General features: G+C 41.7%; 1 protein-coding gene across 5 annotated transcripts in view; it reads right to left on the bottom strand.

Annotated features, from left to right (window-relative positions):
* Window positions 1–21,535, bottom strand: part of LOC126108788 (ankyrin-2-like) — a 105,826-nt gene that overhangs the window by 14,032 nt on the left and 70,259 nt on the right. For all 5 annotated transcript variants that reach the window (XM_049914139.1, XM_049914140.1, XM_049914138.1 and 2 more), the window contains exon 4: window positions 17,111–17,687. In XM_049914139.1, the coding sequence (XP_049770096.1) occupies window positions 17,111–17,687 (577 nt within the window). The remainder of the gene's footprint in view (window positions 1–17,110; window positions 17,688–21,535) is intronic.

Here is a 21,535-nt window from a genome sequence, read left to right as displayed (position 1 = left end):
TTAGTTACTTTCATGTTCCATGGATCATTTCGCACGATAGATCGTCATGTCGTGGAATAAGTCATTTTACATTCAAATTGATAATTAATTCATACATCTATTTGTACTCTAAACATCACCACCTAATTACTATTCTTTTTCCCCAAAATGATAACAAGAAATACAGATGGAGTTACCAGTCCGACCCACAACTTTTTACACATTACAAACATAGAAAGTTTTCTACGGAATAGAAGGAGTTCTCAAGGAGAACCTTTTTCAATTTATTTCCAAATTTTACCTTACTGTGTGTTAGACAGTTTATATCACATTGTAAGAGAACAAAATTTTTTGTTCCAGTAGTGTGCTAAAGACAACCTTAATGTTAACTAATGAATATCATTTTTTCTTCTAGTATTGTAATTATGTACCTCATGGTTCCTTTTGAACTGTAGTGGATTGTTTACAACGAGCTTCATGAGGGAATAAATATACTGTGGACCAGTAGTCTGAATGCCCAACTTCTTAATCAGATGTCTAGAAGATGATCGCACGTGAGTGCCACATGTTATTATTACAGCTCGTTTTTGGCCAATAAAGACCTTCTTTTTTAAAAGAAGAGTTACCCCAGAACATTGTTCCATACGACGTTGCTGAATGAAAATAAGCAAAATATGTCAACTTACTGATTTATATCTCTTCAAAATTTTCTATGATTCAAGGGCAAATGTAGCTAAACTAAGTTGTTTTAGGAGTTCCCAAATCTATGTTTTTCCAATTTATATTCTCATCAATATGGACCCCTAAGAAGTTTAAAGTTTCCATCCTACGTATTACTTCATCACCATGTGTTACACATGTCACTGATGCAGTACCCCCCCAGAGGTGCTGAACTGAATGTAATGTGTCTTTGTCAAATTCAGGGTGAGGCAATTTTCAGAAAACCAGTGATACTTTTGAAAATTTTGTTTACCATTTCTTCCAGTTCTGTATTAATACTGGGAGTGATTACAATACTGTTGTCATCTGCAAAAACAACAAATTCTGCTTGTTGTACATTAGATTGTAGATAATGTATGAGAAACAGTAGTGGACCTAAGATTGAGCCTTGGGGAACGCAATACGTGATTTCCACCCAGTCAGAATTATGTCCCTTAATTCTGTTGGTTGAATTACTACTAAGTACAACTTTCTGCAACCTTTTAGATAGATATGATAAGATCCATTGGTTGACTACTCCATTAACCCCATAAAATTCATCTAGCAGTATATTATAGTTTACACAATCAAATGCCTTGGATGGGTCACAGAAAGGCAAACTCTGATTTGGTGACAATATTATTGTTGCCCAGGTGAGATAAGCTTCTAGAATACACCACATTCTCAAAAATTTAGGTAAATGATATAAGCAGTGAAACATGTCGGTAGTTGCTGATGTCTCTCTTATCTGTTAAATGAAAGGTGTGACATTCAAATTCAAAACAGAACACTATTCATTCTGTAAATCCAAAGAAGAGAGAAGACAGCGATTGAAACAAGTGTACTGTTACAAGTCACTGTTTCAGAATTAATAATTTGATGCATGACAGATAAATTGATGCACACAGAAAACGTGATGAGTTGTCCTTGTGGCTTCTTACACAAACACGCCATCAGCTGCAGTGTAACTGATAAGAGTTTCAAATCTCCATGACTGGTAGACCGGACACCACAGTGCATTTATATAATGCCAGTGAACAGTGTCAGACGTTGTGTGATACTTGTGATGCATGTGTTATGCATTTCTATGCATGTGTTATGTGCAGCTGACATAATTTGAAAGTCCCTCCACTCTTGATCTCTAGTTGCCTGGCAACAATAAGATTCTGGGGCATTTAGATGTTACAATGTAGTAGTGTTGAGTTGTAAATGACCATGAGGGCAGGCACTATCATTGTCAAGGTTAGTCTATCACGTCTGGTCAAGACAAGGGAAGAATGCCATATTGCATACTGGGCTCACAGTGACCCCTTTACAACTGTGCCTACCATCTGAGACCAAATAATGGTCTTTTTTGAGCAATGTGTTGTCCTGCACCATGGTTCAGAGTTTCATTTCTTAGTGTATTTATTTATTTATGTCACTTTCTCAATACCCTGTCGGTTGAAACAGCGATCATTGCAATTTATAAATAACAGAGTCATTAGCCAGAACATTATGATCACCTGCCTATCATCGATTAAACCTGTACTGGCAATAGCAGCGTCACTTCACGAGGAACGACCTGGGCGCTCATCACGAGCCTTTCGGGATGCACGACTTGTTGAGTGTTCGAGGAGCGCTGTGGTGAGTGCCTTCGACATGTGGGGAAACCAAGGTGAAACTATGTCCAGACGTCATGGGGTTGGGCGGCCATCCCTTATTACTTATCTCGAATGTTGTAGGTTGGATAGACTGGTAGAACGTGGCAGATGGTGCAGGCTACAAGTGTGTGTGAACACACTATTAAAAGCCTCTTTTAATACTAAATCATCATGAATTTTCTTTAGAAGCTACAACTACTACTGTTACTACTGACAGTTGTTACTAATATTAACACTAATACTAATAATTCCACTGCTGTTACAAAAGACAACATTTCATTTTCTGACTCAGAGAGAACAGTTAACCAGCTTACAGCCTTGTATAGATCTGCTATTTCCATATACAGTCGTCTAAGGTGGACGCACATACACACGCAATTTATTAGAGGGTGGGGTCAAATAAAAGCAGCCAGAGAATATAGTACAAAGCAACACAACACAGGAAAGTAAATGCAGAACTATGCTGACTATAGCAGCTGTTCAAAATGACCACCATTCATCTTTTGATACTTTTGGGCTCTGGTCAGTAGGTTGCTGAAGGCGGAATGCCTGAATTGCTGCAGTCTCATCTGGAAAGTTCTGCTGCAGTTCTTGAAGACTATGAGGATGTTGTGATTGACTTTGCTCTTGAGGGCTCTCACGCAGTGTAATAACACACTGACAAATCAGGTGACCCACGTGGCCAGCTTGGGCCACGACCAGACTGACCTCTGCTAACAACTGTGAAGCTTGAAGATTGTGTATCTGTTCTCAAAGGTTCGGCTGGCTGGATGGACAGTTTCTCCATCCTGTTGGAAGTAAATGTACCCCTTTCCTCCTCCATTAATGCTGCCACAAATAGCTCTAAAATGTTGGCAATGTGATGGGCCAAAGTCAGCAGCTGATTAAAGAAGGTAAAACCAGTAATGTTGCGTGCAGACACTGCACTCCAGAAACCGACTTTCTGATCGTGCAAAGGTGTTTCCTGGAAGTTCTGCGGACACTCTGCTACCCAGGACCTGTTATTCTGTGAACTGAAGTAACAACTCAGCTGAAATCAGGCTCCACCAGACATAAAGAACAGATCCATGTACAAGCAATTCATTGTTATCTCAGTGAACAGCCATTCACAAATGTGGAGGTGCTGAGGAACACCTGCTTGTTTTAATGCATGACCAACAGACACGCGATAGATATATATATACAACGTGGTCCATTAATCGTGTCTGGGACAAATATCTCACGAAATAAGCGTCAAACGTAAAAACTACAAAGAACGAAACTTGTCCAGCTTGAAGGGGAAACCAGATGGCGCTATGCTTAGCCGCTAGATGGCGCTGCCATGGGTCAAACGAATATCAACTGCATTTTTTAAATAGGAACCACCATTTTTATTACATATTCGTGTAATACATAAAGAAATATGAATGTTTTAATTGGACCACTTTTTTCGCTTTGTGATAAATGGCGCTGTAATATTCACAAACATATGGTTCACAATTTTAGACGAACAGTTGGTAACAGGTAGGTTTCTTAAATTCTAATACAGAACGTAGGTACATTTGAACATTTTCTTTCGGTTGTTACAGTGTGATACCTGTACCTTTGTGAACTTATCATTTCTGAGAACGCTTGCTGTTACAGTACGATTACCTGTAAATACCACATTAAGGCAATAAATGCTCAACATTATGTCCGTCAACAGCGAGTAGTTTGCCTTCCGTGATGTTCGCATATGCATTGACAATGCGCTGACGCATGTTGTCAGGCGTTGTCGGTGCATCACGATAGCAAATATCCTTCAACTTTGCCCACAGAAAGAAATCCCGGGACGACAGATCCGGTGAACGTGCGAGCCATGGCATGGTGCTTCGACGACCAATCCACCTGTCATGAAATATGCTATTCAATACCACTGCAACCGCACGCGAGCTATGTGCCGGACATCCATCATGTTGGAAGTACATCGCCATTCTGTCATGCAGTGAAACATCTTGAAGTAAAATGGTTCAAATGGCTCTGAGCACTATGGGACTTAACTGCTGTGGTCTTCAGTCCCCTTGAACTTAGAACTACTTAAACCTAACTAACCTAAGGACATCACACACATCCATGCCCGAGGCAGGATTCGAACCTGCGACCGTAGCGGTCACGCGGTTCCAGACTGTAGCGCCTAGAACCGCACGGCCACTCCGGCAGGCATCTTGTAGTAACATCGGTAGAACATTACGTAGGAAATCAGCATACGTTGCACCATTTAGATTGACATCGATAAAATGGGGGCCAATTATCCTTCCTCCCATAATGTCGCACCATACATTATCCCGTCAAGGTCACTGATGTCCCACTTGTCGCAGCCATCGTGGATTTTACGTTGCCGGTTTACGTTACCGCTGTTGGTGAATGACGCTTAGTCGCTAAATAGAATGCGTGCAAATAATCTGTCATCATCCCGTAATTTCTCTTGTGCCCAGTGGCAGAGCTGTACACGACGTTCCAAATCGTCGCCATGCAATTCCTGGTGCATAGAAATATGGTACAGGTACGATCGATGTTGATGTAGGATTCTCAACACCGACGTTTTTGATCCCAATTATCGCGCAGTTTGTCTGCTACTGATGCGCGGATTAGCCGCGACAACAGTTAAAACACCTACTTGGGCATCATCATTTGTTACAGGTCGTGGTTGACGTTTCACATGTGGCTGAATACTCCCTGTTTCCTTAAATAACGTAACTATCCGGCGAACGGTCTTGACACTTGAATGATGTCGTCCAGGAAACCGAGCAGCATACATAGCACACGCCCCTTGGGCATTTTGATCAAAATAGCCATACATCAACACGATATCGATCTTTTCCACAAATGGTAGACGGTCCATTTTAACACGGGTAAAGTATCACGAAGCAAATACCGTCCGCACTGGCGGAATGTTACGAGATACCACGGACTTATACGTGCGAAAAAAGTGGTCCAACTAAAACATTCATATTTCCTTACCTACTACACGAATATGTAATAAAAATGTGGGTTCCTATTTAAAAAACCACATTTGATATCCGTTTGACCTATGGCAGCGCCATCTAGCGGGCCAACCATAGCGCTATCTGATTTCCCCCTTCAAGCTAGATGAGTTTCGTTTTGTAATTTTTTCGCTAGATGCTTATTTCGTGAGATATTTGGCCCGGTCACTATCAGTGGACAACCCTGCATGCAGGTCTGCATAATCAATGTGATATCCTAGTCTCTTGTAACAGGTGTTTCATTGATTTGGTAGGTCTCTGATACATTTTCTCGTGCACTGCAGCTATGTTTGTGGTGTGCAGGGGAGTTTATGATTTTTTTTTGACTGGTTCAAAACAGGTCCGTTTGACATCACTTTCGGATTAAGCGTTGCATGGGAGTCGTTGCTCAAAGTTTAACAACACTAAACCCCGCAGAAAACAAGTGACCACACCGTTTCCATGACTTCGTTGTAACATAACTTTTCACAACGAACGCCTGCTACTCCACTGTGAGTGCCATTGTCCCCTCTGTAATGCTTCACTCACACTGACACAGGCCTCACTACACTCTGAACTGATGTGGATCACGTGGTGGACTTACACATGGCATACATGTCACAGGGTGTGGCTATATCCATATATTCACGGGCAACCGTATCCAGTCTCCCAGGCCACTTTCATTTGCTCCACCCTGTACTAACAGAAGTATCTAGGGTCTCTCTAGGTTTGGAGCCAGATTGGCCACGCTATCATGTCCAGCAATATTTTACTGCCTCGAGACAGCATTGCAACAGATCAAAGTGTATCACTTATATTTCACTCATTTTTCTAATCTTCTTAGATACACTCGTGGCCACCTCCCTTAACGCCTTTGTTATTGAACCAGCCAATCGCAGTAGTGTATTGTTTTGTTCACAGTCACTAAAGTCATGAGCATATCTTCCTTGTCCCTGCATTGGTGTCAGAGACTACTAGCACATGGACTATGGAATTATTCAGCCACGTGTAGCTGTCATTACTACCAACACAGAAAAGACTTATATTTGACTGGTTCTGTCAATATAATGCATAGACTACTCGCATTACAGCAATGAATCACATTTTGTACTGGCGCAGATGAGCATCGTCAGGCACTATGGCGGCGACCTTGGTAGAGGTCGCATTCTTTCTGTTTTCTGGAGACATACAGCAGTGTTACTTCTGGGGTCATGGTATGTGGATCCACTGGCTATGACCTCAGCTCAAGACTCATAGTGACTGAGGACGCTGTCGGCGCAATGGTACGCCACTGCCATCCCTTGTCCCTGTTTGCTACCTCTCATGCAACAGTATTGTGACATCAACAATCAACAGGAAAATGCTCACCCACACATGGGATGTATCTCCATAAATTGTCTGCGTGATGTTGAAATACCCCCATGTCCCGAAAGACATCCAGATCTAACATGTCGGGTGTCAATCCATCGCAGTGCTAGTAACTGTGATATCAAGGACGAGTTGCAACGGTTAATGCCCACTTTCCCTCAGGAGAGGATAAAATGAAGATTTACTTCCCAACAGAACCAACGCATGTGTCCAGGTAAGTGTGGTTGCAATGCCAAACTATAAATGGGTTCATACCACTAAGTTCTGTGTATATTTGACTCGATTTTTCAATGACTGATGTAATGTCACATACTGTCTCAACATGTGAAGTATCATTTCGTTTCGTCAGCCCTTCCGAGTACTTCAGTTCTTTTTGATGCAATGTATATTTAAACATAAACTCTACATCAAGCGATGTTCATAGTCTTACGTGGAGGTTATCTTTCCAGTCTTAAATGCTTCATTTTCTGCAGACTCTACCTTTCTCTTTCGCAGCTGATAAAGTCCATAAATTTATGTTCATGTGTGATACTCATATAGCAATACACCAGAAATCTACTTCCAGATCCATTCCCTCCAAGATTAATTTGGGAGATATATAACCAACAATGAAACTGGAAACTCCATCCACTAGATTAATATACACAGAAACTTTGGAAAAGAATTTTAGCTTAGGAAACAATCCCCATACTACCACACTGAATGTACATAATACAAAGAAAGATGTTGACATCGATTAAAACAATAAGTTTAATGTTAACCATTGCCATCTCTGCTTTTTAGAAACTAAAATTCGATTTTTTCGCCATAATACTTCGTTAACGCCACCCTCCTCTAATTTGTTTAAATGTATGTTTTGACAGAACTCACACATGCCACAGACGGGGGTTGAGTGGGGACCTGTGGTCTGCACAGCTGTGTTGAGGGTCCAGCCACAGCCGCTGTGCTCACTGTGTGGCTGTATATTGGGGGGTGTCCAGTGGCTGGCCCACAGTGCAGAGGTAGACTGTTCCGATACATGTAGTAAGACAGAGGCCACTGGGCAGCTATCTATCCACAGATAGTGGGACCAATACAGCCATAGGCAACAATCGGTCCACTAATCCACTAAGATAAATGACTTACCTAGTGAGACAGTCAGTTTACACACTGCCTCTCATGAGTTCCTCATACTACCGGTTAAACATACCAAGTTACAATCACTCAGAAATTAGATTGGCTAAACGTTTAAATTTACTTCATTTGCTACTATGTCCTTCAGATGGTGTTTGTAGGTCATATGCTACAGACTGGGCGGTAGGGGGAACATACAGTAAATATGATGACAGATACTTCTGAAATGACTGGGGAAGGAAATTCAGAGAAAAATGGAGCACAGTATTTGTCATATTACGAAGCTACTGCACTAAAAATTTAACCTCCATTAAAACCTTTATCACAGAATTGAAACTTCGGCCAATAGATTTATTTGATTAACACTGGCCAATGAGCACTCACACAAAACTGGTGAATGTTGAATAGTACCTGACTGGGCGGCTGAACGACTCTATGAGTATGATCAGCAAAATAAGCAGACACATTATATATATATATATATATATATATATATATATATATATATATATATATATATATATATATACACGCCTAAGGGCTGATTACAGGTTATTTCTCACTGAAATCAAGAATTTGGTTTTGTTACTGGGTTCAGTGTAATGATATTTATCAGACTGTATTAGTATATGTCATGGATACAAGAATGATTGAATATGATTGAAAACCATGAGAAATAGGTTACATAAGGCAATGCACCAAATATATCTCAGTAAAAATTCATGAAATAATGCTTTCACATAGAAAGTAGAGAAAGTCCATTGTGCCTTCTTCAAGTTAGAAGAAGATACAGGCAAATATCTGGAGACTGCAAGGTAGTCACTGAAGTGTTTGAGTGTGTGTGTGTGTGAGTGAGTGTGTGTGTGTGTGTGTTTGTGTGTATGTGTGTGTGTGTGTGTGTGTGTGTGTGTGTGTGTGTGTGTGTGTGTGTGTGTGTGTTTTATATTAGTGCATAATAATTTAAATATAAGTGCAATGCACAGACAAAGGAACTATGCTACATATGCCAGTTGATGGAAATTTGTATATAGTGTGATAACGAGTGAAAAAGTTGTGGCTGGTGTTTGGACGACGTGCAATTTACAAGTGGTGCTTATGAAGCAAGTGTTGTCATGGAAAAAGACAAGCATTTCCAGAGTTCTGCAAACAATGCTACATGTAGCAGCGGTGTTCAATGGCAGTAACTGTTTGGAGATAGGTGTATCAAATGATAACTGTGTTACTGAAGATGTGGCAGTTTCTACTTTTGGCACTTGTAGTTGTGTGTGTGTGTGTTGGTTAACGTTTGTGATTTCTCACAAAGAAACTGGGTGATGAATTTACGATTGACATAAGAAGAGAGGCTTCATGTACATGCACCTAATGTGGATGGATACTCGTGTGTGAACTGGATGTCATGGTAAGCAGATGAATAGGTACAATGCAGTAGTGTACATAGCTTGAGGCAATGAAGAAGTTACTGGTTAGGTCTTGTGACATGCACGCTATTTAAGTTAAGAAGTGGATTTCCCAACTTTATTTGTAAATAATTCGGATAGAATTACATATTTAATGGGAGCCGGAGGTGCCTATGCTGCCCATATTAAAATCACTAAGTTTGAGGAACATTTATGAATAAACTACCAAATATAAAAATTTGATTTTTTTTTGCATATAGAGTGGTTTAGTATCGCAGTTATGACAGAGGGATTTTGGAGTATCTTTTCTAGTTTCCTTCCAATTATTTTTTATGAATGAACCAAATTTTTTTTACAAATAATTGCTTTATAATTAAACTGAAATGAAACTACTGCACATATTGCCAAATGGCTGTGTTACAATGTAAGTTTGACCACTAAGAGTGCTGTATAAAAATTTCATCCCTCTAGCTTGTGTGGATTTTGAGAAAATGTTCCTTATATTCGAAAAATTCTAATTTGTGGGAAATGGCTATCAAAGTTTCTCAATACATTCCTGCACTATAGAATGGATTATCAGGGTCTTCTTCTTCATCCTCTTAAAGCTTCCTCTTCTGTCTTCTTTTGAGGCCTGTTGTTCCATCCTACTTCATATGCCTTTCTCTTCTTTCTGCACCTCTTATCCTGTCTCTGTCAATATTTCTTAGTGCTCATACAGTGTTCAACCCAGCTGTAAATCCTAATGCCTTCAGAACTTCACACTTCACACTGTTCCCTTGGTTGTTGGTTGGTATTGCATCACAAATGCCAAAGTGCAGTGTTTTTATGCTTACAAACACCCTTTTAGGAATCACTTTCCTAATCAAATTGTTTACGCTCTCATTAGGATTCTGCGTCTTTCCATGTAGACATTTGTGTAACAATTCTGGCTGTGCTACGTCATTAAAAATTGGTTTTATTGCATTTATCACAGCTGCTGTCAAACCATGTTTGTGATCATAGTCCTTTTTAGCATTATATTTGCACCAGGAATCTTTTGGGCACAGGCTGTGTTGAGGGTATTCATTGGAAGAGGCAGTATGAAGGAACAATGCCCACACTGCTTTTCGCATGTCACTAACATTACTAGTATTTTGCCTTATAGCATACCCATAGTATCTCTGTAGACGTTCAATCACCTCATCAGTAAGCCTGTCTCTCCCTCCTATTGTCTTTCCATCACTGAACTTACTTGAACCGAAAGTTTGTTTGAGCCTTCGAGCATCCATACGCTTAAGCACATGTCCAATGCATTCCAACTTTTCAACTACAAATTCATTTCCATATGGTTTCAGTTCCTCTATAGTCTTGAAACCTTTGGAGTCACCATCCCCAAGGTAGTATTTGTATCTAACGTTGTATCTGGGAACTGAACGTTCAAAAATTTGTTTCACTCCATCCACTTCCATTGCTCCACTTGATCCACTGAAATTTGCCTCACAGGTTCCACTGTGCACTCCTTTGATTTTATTTTTGCACCTACAATGTTTTGATAATATTGCAACATCTATCACTTTTGCACCAGCACCACAAGTAGCAGTTACAACCCCATTCAGGGATTTATGACCCCTCTTTTGCCAGGAACCATCTAATGCCTCTACCAAATCCCTAGACCCACCGTTCATTTCTACAGATTCCTCCACTGCTTCCTTCATGGTTTTCAAAGCCACTTCTCCAACAGAGGATCCTACCAGTTCACAGTAGTACCCAAATTTGCGTGGAGGCGATGGCAAGTTCATAATACCACAAAACAGTTTACCAGCAGCAGACCCTTTTCCAATGGATCGAAGACCACACACAAGTTGAACGTTCACATCAGACACTCCAGATCGTCCATTTTCACCAAAGAGACTCGCATGTGAATTGTAGAAAGTCACTTGATAGTTGCAACATGCACAGATTATCTTCATCTCACAAGCTAAACCAAAGTGCTTTGTCATCTCTAGTCCCACTCCTACACTTGAACACATTTTGCACAGAACACTTTCTTTCAGCACAGAAGATAATAATCCAATATTCAGTACTTCGTTAATATCATCACTGTCACTAACATATTCACGAAATCTGTCACTTACACCAGTCAGCTTCTTGCTAGAAGATGTCACAGGGCTATGGCCGGCCATGTGTTGCTTAGCAGAACACACTGTTTCAGTAATTGTAGTATCACAACTTGGTATTAGTGTTAATTTTCTTTTCCCTACGTTCTTCCTCTTCTTATATACACGGTTACTAAAACGTGGCATCATAACCAGAACAACGCTTTACACAAGAAGTATAATACTACCAACAACAGGAGCAACACTGAACTAATTCGAAATGGTAAACAGCAAAGAGACGATGTTCCGTGCTCTTAGCGCTTCATTTGTCACAGAAAACAATGTAGCCAACCCTTGCACACTCGCTGTAAGCGTAACATAAGCCGCTGTATGCGTAACAGGCCGAGAAAATCCCAAGCAGTTCCCCAGGAAGTCACGAGAGGGTGTTAGATGCATTCAGCGGCCGCCCATTTCCTCTGCAGGCGTGGGGGAAAATGGTAATAACTCCACTTCTAGGGCGAGTAGAACAATAATTCAAAGTTTACATTAAAGAGGAATGTTCCAATTAATTTTCGGTAGCAAAAAAAAATCGTAATTTTTTTGGATTTGACCACCTCCGGCTCCCCTTAAGGTTAATGTGTAAATAATAGGCATCTTGAAAACATGGCTATGGCGATAAGCGTTTTCATTCAAACATTGATTTTCGTTTGTAATTATGGAATACACTTCTGTAGCAATAAAAATAAATGGGGAAATGAATCATTGAGTGTAAGGATTATTATGTGAAGGATATGAATTCCAGTTTCTGAAGCAGCTCAGTAAGTGGTGCACAAAAATTCAGATATATCTAAACATAAAAGTAATTTATGGTAATTACTAGTGACTAGCATTATAGTGAGTATTTATAATGTGATATGTTCATAAAAAAGAATAGAAGGATCTAAAGATCTCTCTCATTTTGGCGTGGTTGGGGATGGACCAATAACTGGAACAGGTCAGAAAAGGAAAACACTAAGTTCTACCAGAAGAAAACACTGCAAGACTAATATTTACAAAAGCCACAAGGAAAATTAAGCAAAGAATGGTCAGTAGATATTTGACAGACCCTCCTCTAAGAGCCAAGTACGGAGTTTTCATACAAAAAAGGGCCTTCCTTTGTGTGTTGCACAAGGGAGTGCACTGAAGTATGGCAATGTCATGGGAAAGAACAGACTAGAAGCGGGAAGGAAATGTGAAGGAAGACAGAGCATTGTGTGGAACTGCCTGAAGCGGCAGAGCTGTTGTGAAACCCGGTCGCCTTTCTTGTGAGGTGGTCATGTGGTGTTCAAGAATTATGTTTTTATATCACCTTCTTTAAGAGAAATTTTCCATATATGCTCCGATTGAGAATGACATTTTCCTTAGAGCTTAGTAAACTTCAAAAACTTTTTTTCTAATTCCCCTCGAATAGTTCGTTAGAGTTAATGAATTTTGTTACAGAAATGGTCAGCGAATCCCACATATATATCTAGAAAGTAAAAGGGAGATACACAACACGCAAAAGTGTTGTACTGATATGGGTGTAGCGACTAATGTGGCTGACTACTCCACTACAACGAAGATTTCAGGTTTTACAGAATGGAAACGTCACGAATAGGGAATTTAAAATACGTTGCTGCACACCTTGAACTGTGCTGCAGCATTCTAAGATACACCATGTGATCAAAAGTATCCAAACACCTGGCTGAAATTCAATTACAAGTTCGTGGCGCCCTCTGTGGGTAATGCTAGAATACAATATGGTGTCGGCCGACCATTAGCCTTGATTACAGCTCCTACTCTCGCAGACATACGTTGAATCAGGTGCTGGAAGGTTTCTTGGGGAATGCCAGCCCATACTTCATGGAGTGGTGCACTGAGGAGAGGTATCTTTGTCAGTCGGCAAGGCCTGGCACGATGTTGGTTTTCCAAAACATCACAAGAAGTTCTGTAGGATTCAGGTCAGCACTCTGTGCAGGCCAGTCCATTACAGGGAAGTTACTGAGGTGTAACCACTCCGCCCCAAGCCGTGCATTCAGAACAGGTGTTTGATTGGGTTGAAAGATGCAATCACCACCCACGAATTGCCCTTCATCATAGCTGCCTCCGAAGTTTACTGTTGGCACTACACACACTGGCAGATGACGTTCACTAAGCATTCGCCACACACACTCCCTGCCATCGGATGGCAACATTGTGTACCGTGATTCGTCACTCCACACAACGTTTTTCCACGGTTCAGTCGTACAATGTTTACTCTCCTTAAACCAAGCGAGACATTGTTTGCATTTACTGGCATGATGTGTAGCCTATTAGCAGCCACACGACCATGCAATCCAAGTTCTGTCACCTCCCGCCTAACTGCCATAGTACTTGCAGTGGATCGTGATGCAGTTTGGAATTCCTGTGTCATGGTCTGGATAGATGTCTGCCTATCACACATTAACACCCTCTTCAACTGTTTTCGGTCTCTGTCGGTCAACAGACGAGGTTGGCCTGTATGCATCTGTGCTGTACGTGTCCCTACACGTTCCCACTTCACTATCACATAGGAGACAGTGACCTAGGGATGTGTAGGAGTATGGAAATCTCGCGTACACATGTATGACACAAGTGACACCCAATCACCTGACCACGTTCGAAGTCCATGAGTTCCGCGAAGCGCCCCATTGTGCTCTCTCACGATGTCTAATGACTACTGAGGTCACTGATATGGAGTACCTGGCAGTAGGTGGTAGCGCAATGCACCTAATATGAAAAACGTATGTTTTATGGGGAGTCCGGATACTTTTCACCACATAGTGTAGATGTTTCCCTGGTCCTGGTAAGAGGCGACAGACTTGCTCCGCTTCTTCACCTTCACTTTACACAGTATAACGCCATTTACAGGTATCTCATTCCCAGAAGCAGGGGAGACAACAAACGAGAACAGAAGGTACTTTGAAGGAAGAGGTTTAGGGTAGCATGTACAGCACAGAGAACAGAGCGGGATTTCCCTAGCTGCCAACAGCACATGTCACTGTGGTGTCTGTCTGTGATCTGAGCAGTCCATCATTGTGTCCATCACTAGAACGGAACCTGCAGTGGCCACAGCCAATTTTCCTTTTTATTCAAACATTTCAGGAACTAACGTAAATAACAGCTTGTTGTACACATGCAATTCAATAGAAATGTTGACTGCAAATAAGACCTAAATAATCCACGTAGCTATGGAAATCTTGGCTATTGCATGATTCTCTTCTTGCTAACTTATCTGCCAACAAAAGATTTGATGAAAATGTTATTAGAATTCAATGAAAGCATTGTGAGCCTTCAGAAAGTGCTATTTCTATTTCCAGTGTATGTGTTTATGGCTCTACTGTGCAATGGCCTTCAGAGATCCATGCATGTTAGAAGAAACAAGTACTGCTTGAGCTACAGCTGCGTGAAGTACAAGAAACGTATTCACAATCGTGAATACAATGAGACTCCAACTGTACAGTTTGCTGGTGATGTCAAAATCTTGATCTCAGACCTGGACTGGAATCTGAATTTTCCAATGTGCAAGTATGATCGCCGAACAACTTCGTCTATGCGAGGATGCTTCAATGACCGACCTTAAACCCCACATATCACCGTGAGTTTCCATGTCTTGCTGTAGACCAATCACTGTTACTGTCACACAGGTAGAAACTTACTTATTGTTGCCACGACCTCTGCCTGGGCATATGAATACTACTTACAGTGCCTGTGTTTAAAAACCTCCTATGGCATGTCCTTCAGACAAGGATGCATGTCTGAAGGAACAGACCCTGCTGCAGTTCACAGCTGTATTTAGCATAAGAAATGTGTTTGCAGTTTATGATGAGATTCTCACTCTACAATTTACTGGTGACATTAGAAGATTTGTGCCAGACTGGGACCCGAACCTGGATTTCCCACTTTATGCGAGCAGTGGCCTTAACAACTTCCAGGTTCCAGGTTAGAGTGCCAGTATGGATGAAGTTTTATTATTTTGCCAATATATAGGGTAAATCACCTAATGCTTCCTCCAGAAGTATTGCAGGTATTGGAAGTGCTATTCATCTGCTGTTTGCATACAGTGGATTTGTAGTCTGGAGCTCGTATTGTTAGCCAATCCATAGATTGTACTAATACCTAGTAAGTGTATTTGTTGTGACAAGATAGACTTTTCAAAATAGACCAACTCCTATTGACATTAACAAACGAAGAGTAGCGTAGATCAGAATGTCAGTGGTGTTTGTTGCAGGATCCAAGTACGAGTCGTTTACGAGATACCATATTTGAAATGTTCGACATCGGCACTTGATTGTGGCATTCAACCTGCTTAGTTGCGAAGTACAATGTCTTTATGTTTGCTTACTTCGAGCATGCGTGTTCCTTCAGAGCATTTAGACAAGCTATTCAGCTAGTGTGTGACAATCTAATGCAGACAACGCCGGTATTTGTATGACATACATTATGTGACCAAAGGTATCTGGACACCCCCAGAAACATTCGTTTCTCATATTAGGTGCATTGTGCTGATAACTATTGCCAGGTACTCCATATTGGCGCCCTCAGGGCACATTACACACCGTGATTCAGCAGAATGGGGCGCTCCACGGAACTGACGGACTTCGAATGTGGTCAGGTGATTGATGTCTCACTTGTCATACGTCTGTACGCGAGATTTCAACATTCCTAAACATGCGTAGGTCCGATGTGATAGCGAAGTGGAAACGTGAAGGGACACATACAGCACAAAAGCGTACAGGCCGACCTCGTCTGTCGAATGACAGAGACTGCCGACAGTTGAAGAGGGTCGTAATCTGTAATAGGCACACATCTATCCAGAACATCACACGGGAAATCGAAACTGCATCGGTATCCACTACAAGTGCAATGACATTTAGACGGGAGGTGACAAAACCAGGATTTCATGGTCGAGCGGCTGCTCTTAAGCCACACATCGCAGTGGTAAATGTCAAATGACGCCTCGCCTTGTGTAAGAAACGTAAGCATTGGACGATTGAACAGTGGAAAAACGTTGTGTGGTGTGACTAATCATGGTACACAATGTGCCAATCGGATGGCAAGGTGTGGGTATGGCGAATGCCCTGTGAACGCTCTCTGCCAGCATGTGTAGTGGCAACAGTAAAATTCGGAGGCGGTGGTTTTATGATATGGCCGTATTTGTCATGGAAGGTGCTTGCACCCCTTGTTGTTTTGCGTGGAACTATCACAGCACAGTCCTACATTCATGTTTTAAGCGCCTTCTTGTTTCCAACTGTTCAAGAGCCGTTCGGGGATGGCGATTACATCTTTCAACATGAAAGAGCACCTGTTCATAATGCATGGGCTGTGGCCGAGTGGTTGTATGACAGTAACGTCTTTGTGAAGGACTGGCTCACACAGGGTCCTGACCTGAACGCTACAGAACACATCTGGGATATATTGGAACGCCAGCTTCGTGCCAGGTCTCACCGACCAACATCGATACCTCTCTTCAGTGCAACACTCCTTGTAGAATGAGCTGCCATTCCCCAACAAATCATCCAGCACCTGATTGAACTTGTGGCTGCGAGAGTGGAAGCTGAGGTCAAGGCTAAGGGTGAATCAGCACCACACTGAATTCCAGCATTACCGATGGAGGGCTTCATTGAATTTCTAAGTCATATTCAGCCAGGTGTCTGGATACATTTGATCACATAGTGTATACAAGAAAATGGATATCAGTAGTAGTGTATTTTACTGGACATGCACATCTAATTAAACTTTGTGGTGGACATTGAAGGCTTGTCAGTACACACACTTAGAGCTGTGTAACATAGTTGAGCAGCTTGTCTCACGCTTACCTGGTGTCTGTCGGTGTCTCTGCAATCAGGTGAGTCAACTCCACAACAGTTTGTGGGTCGTTGACTACAGCCTCAGCCCAGCCCTGCGTCGCCATCACACGGAGCAAGTGGGCCTTTATGAAGGCGACGGCGGCCTGCTTCAGCCTGTTGGCGGAATGCCTAATCGCGATAACACCTGCAGCTGCCGCAGTCTCGACAGACAGCTGGGCGGCCACCTGTTGCTCACAGTGCGCTTTCAGTACCGACAGGCCGTATACGTCGGCGGCGACCAGCAGCTTTTGGGCCATGTTGGGCAGCTGGGGCACCTGCAGGGTGTAGAGGTATGCCAGCACCTGGCGCAGCACAGGACCCTCTGTGTCCGAGAGTACGAGCTGGCTGCTGCTGCCCTCTACAGTGACGCGACGGAACATGTCCGCAAATACGGGACTCCTGGCGGCCAAGACAGCCCTGTGAGCCACAAGCCGCGTGTCCCCGGCCAGCAGAGTCACCACAGCGCCGTCCCCGGCGTCCAGCAGAGCACCCAGATCCACGGCCGTGGCCTTCTCAGCCTCCTGAACTCGTCCCACTCTGAGGGATTCTGGAACACAGTTTCCCAAGGGAAAGGTGGGAGTGGCTGTCAGTGCAGAGTTAATCATTTTATCAATTTAAAGGCATTTATAAAGCTGCCATCAGTATAAAATGCACACACAACATAGATTAAAGTGTGTAGATGAAGGAAATAATACTTTTGAAAATATATTACATCTCCTCTTAAAACTTCCCTATTTGCTTGTAAAAAATGCCACAGGAGGAATACAGGCCTCCTATCATTTGTCTCTTTGTACAATTACTTGCTCAAAGTATCAAAATGGAGATCTAGCACACAACTAAGAGATTATTTTATTCAACACACAGTCCCAATATCTGCACTTATTTAAGAAAACAATGATATTTTATGTCTGAAATCTTTATCCCTCTGCCCTTAACCGCTAGCCCAGCATGTTTCTCTCCAGGAACTGATACAGGGGATCCACTAACTGCTGTCACAGTCTGGAATGATTTTCTAGAAACATGATATAGAGGTGGCAGGCATAGCTTGATGGCAACTTCTCACATATTCCAACATGACAACACCCAATATTTTGTAGGGTAGTGGCATAACGGCCCCCTCCCCCCCTCCCCCAGTGGATAAAATTAAATTTTGTATGGGGTACAAACAACTGTGTCCAACTGTGTTTCGCTCACAATACTAAATTATTTCTAAAAGATCATGTTTATCATTACTATTTCACAACAATGTAATAGTTATTACATGAGTTAACATTAGTTAATTTTTATTTTTAAATTATAGAAGTAATGAATGATACAATGTGGTGCATGCTACAGCTTGTCAAAGGAATATATGAACTTCATCTTCCATACATAATCCTCCTGCTGCACACAATAGTTTTCTCTTTGTACCATGATGGAGAAATTGAGACATATAGATCACATATATTTCAATATCTCATAAAAATTTGTAGCAAATGACTAGAAATTTCGTCATCACTCACTTCATAATAATAAATGAGAAAATATTAAACTTCAACTCAACACTTACTATGTAGTGGCTACTATTGTAGTGTAAGATGTGTACAGTACTTTATTTTTATTATTATTTGTGGCACCTAGTCAGACTCAAAGCGTTGGCAAGTTAAAATCGTTCGGTTTCTGACACTGCAGAAGTAAGGAGTCCAGCAATCAAGTGATACAGAAACAGTAAGTAGAGTGCACGAATTTTCACTTGACTGATTGTAAGTAAAGGTGCAGGGTGACGGTGACACAAGTGTCAATAGAGAGAGAAGTGGTTTAGAGGAAACAAGTTTTGTAACAAATGCATAACTTCACTGCAGACAGTTAGCTAACTTCCATTTTTGAGTAGTCTTAGACACAATGAGAACGGCTACATCATTACAAATAAGAAGTACCAATTGTATAATTGACACATTAGTCTGAGGTTTAATAAAACGTCTACAAAAGCTAAGTATCATTTACCTTTCATCACATTCAAAATAAAAATTTTCAAAGGAAATATTCTTCTTAGTGGAGTTTAGTTAATTGCTAAAGACGATGACTTAGTGTGTGTGTTTGGGAGGGTAGGGTGGTGGGGTGGGGGAGGTGGAGCTCTAGTTAGTGTGTGTTTGAACTCTGGGATAAAGCCATTACTGTAGGGGGATATGTCAGAGCCAGTCATAGAGAATATGCCATATTTTCAACACACATTTTTCCGTCATTTGATAATTGATGACACCCTACCAAATTGTTGCAGATGGTACTGATAACTGACCTCTGTTCGTGTGAGTTCTTCATTACAAGCTGTTATTAGCGTTGAAAATAGTCACAGTTCCAGTTACTACGTTAGATGATCTGATTGATCCGTTAGTTGACATTTTAAATTACTACTATTTATTGCACTTATTTTCTATCAGCTAGCTCTGAAAATCCGAGAAACAAGAAAGCCCTGGGAAAGACAACATTCTAGCTGAATTTGTCGAACGTGGAAGTATTGGAATTAGAAATCTGTTAAATACTCCCCAGGGTAACATATAGAAACGGAAATTTGCCCTCAGATTCTAGAAAAACATTATACGATATTTGTCCTTAAAGGAGGAATGTCTTAAAATACGAAAATTACCGAAGTCTTAGCTTAGTTGTGAATGCCTTATCAAATAAAGGCTTCCACTGTCTTCGAACAGTGGACACACGATTATCAGAAAGTCAGTTTGGATTCGGAAAAAAACGAAGAATTCAAGAAGGAGTAATATCATTAAACTTAATTTGAAATTGTAAATACATAGCTTTGGTAGGTATACAGGAAACGTCTCATGATGTAAAATGGCCAAATAAAGTTTGAGATACAGGAGAGAGTAGGAATATGCATAGAGAGTGAAATGTCATGTGGAAGCTGTATAATAAAAAAGAAGACTTCCATTGGAGTGCACTCTACACAGGTTCCACACATGTTCACAAATGAGTCCAGCAGGGTGGTGTACAAACAACTATCTTTAATCTATTCAACGAACAGGTACTTAGGAAGGCGGAGAAGTGTTACATGTAGTAATACAGGAGAATAGAGCAGGTATGCATGGCACAGCTGTTTTATCTGAAAGTCAATACAATCTAGGCCCATGCTAGTGGCCTCTGTGTGCATCAGAAACACAATGGTCCCAAAAGTGCTCCTCCAGGGTGAATTTGTATAATCCATGAGTGGACATTGCACACCACACACTCTCCCATCGAGGGTGAAGTGACATCTCGATCGCCAAATACTGACTCTCAGCCCCCAACCGTGCCAATTTCACTTACTGACGAAGCCATACAAATAAAAGTGGTCGACAACAACAAGGGGTGTTCCATGGGCATTCTAATTCCCATCGTGTCTCGCGGCTGGGGCATTGGACTGGATGAAGAAGACCCATTGAGTTCCTTCCACGGTCGCTAGATCTAACACCTACGGACTTTTACTTGTGGGGAACTGTGAAAGATAACGTCTATCGACGTAAGCCACGCACGCTGGAGGAACTTCGCCAGGAGATTACAGCGACATGTGCAGCTATCTACACTCTAACAGTGACTGACATAGTTGCGACGAGCCAGAAGCTGTGGCCGAGCGGTTCTAGGCGCTTCAGTCAATCGCGCTCATGCTACAGTCCCAGGTTCGAATCCTGCCTCCGGCATCGATGTGTGGGATGTCCTTAGGTTAGTTAGGTTTAAGTAGTTCTAAGTCTAAGGGAGTAATTCCATCAGATGTTAAGTACCATACTGCTTAGAGACTTGTAATGACCGCTCGTCATTCTGCTATGTGTATAGCCGCCGACTGTAAACATTTTAACACTTAAAGTAACCCTATGCTATGCTGTAGGTTGTACAACATATGTGATGAATTATTAAATGTAAAGTAAACACATAAATAATAGTTTTCGTTCCTTATGGTGTGCATACATTTTTCTGGCTGACTGTATATGAAGAAGAAAAAAAAAAGTTAATTAGTTACAAAGTTCGGCGTGTTACAATTTATACAAAATGTAAACGTCACTACATGTATCCGGATTAAGGTTATGACATCTTCGATGTGCCTGCCGTCATTGCCGATGAGGTGGCGCAGATGAATAGCGAAATTCTGCGTGACCCGCTGAAGTGTCGGAAAATCGATGCTGTCGATGATCCTCTGAATGTCTGTTTTCAGCTCAGCAATAGTGTCTGGGCTATTGCTGTACACCTCGACCTTAATATAGCCCCACCGAAAGAAGTCGATGTATTCAGACCTGGAGAATATGGCGGCCAATCGAGGCCCATGCCAGTGCCTCCTGGGTACACCAGAGCCAGAATGCGGTCCCCAGAATGCTCCTCCAGGACATCAAACACTTCCCTGTTTCTAAGGGGTCGAGCACTACCTTGCATGAATCA

The sequence above is a fragment of the Schistocerca cancellata genome, chromosome 11, assembly GCF_023864275.1.
Source record: "Schistocerca cancellata isolate TAMUIC-IGC-003103 chromosome 11, iqSchCanc2.1, whole genome shotgun sequence".
In the NCBI taxonomy this organism is placed as follows: domain Eukaryota; kingdom Metazoa; phylum Arthropoda; class Insecta; order Orthoptera; family Acrididae; genus Schistocerca; species Schistocerca cancellata.
This window is presented reverse-complemented; position numbering and strand designations above follow the sequence as displayed.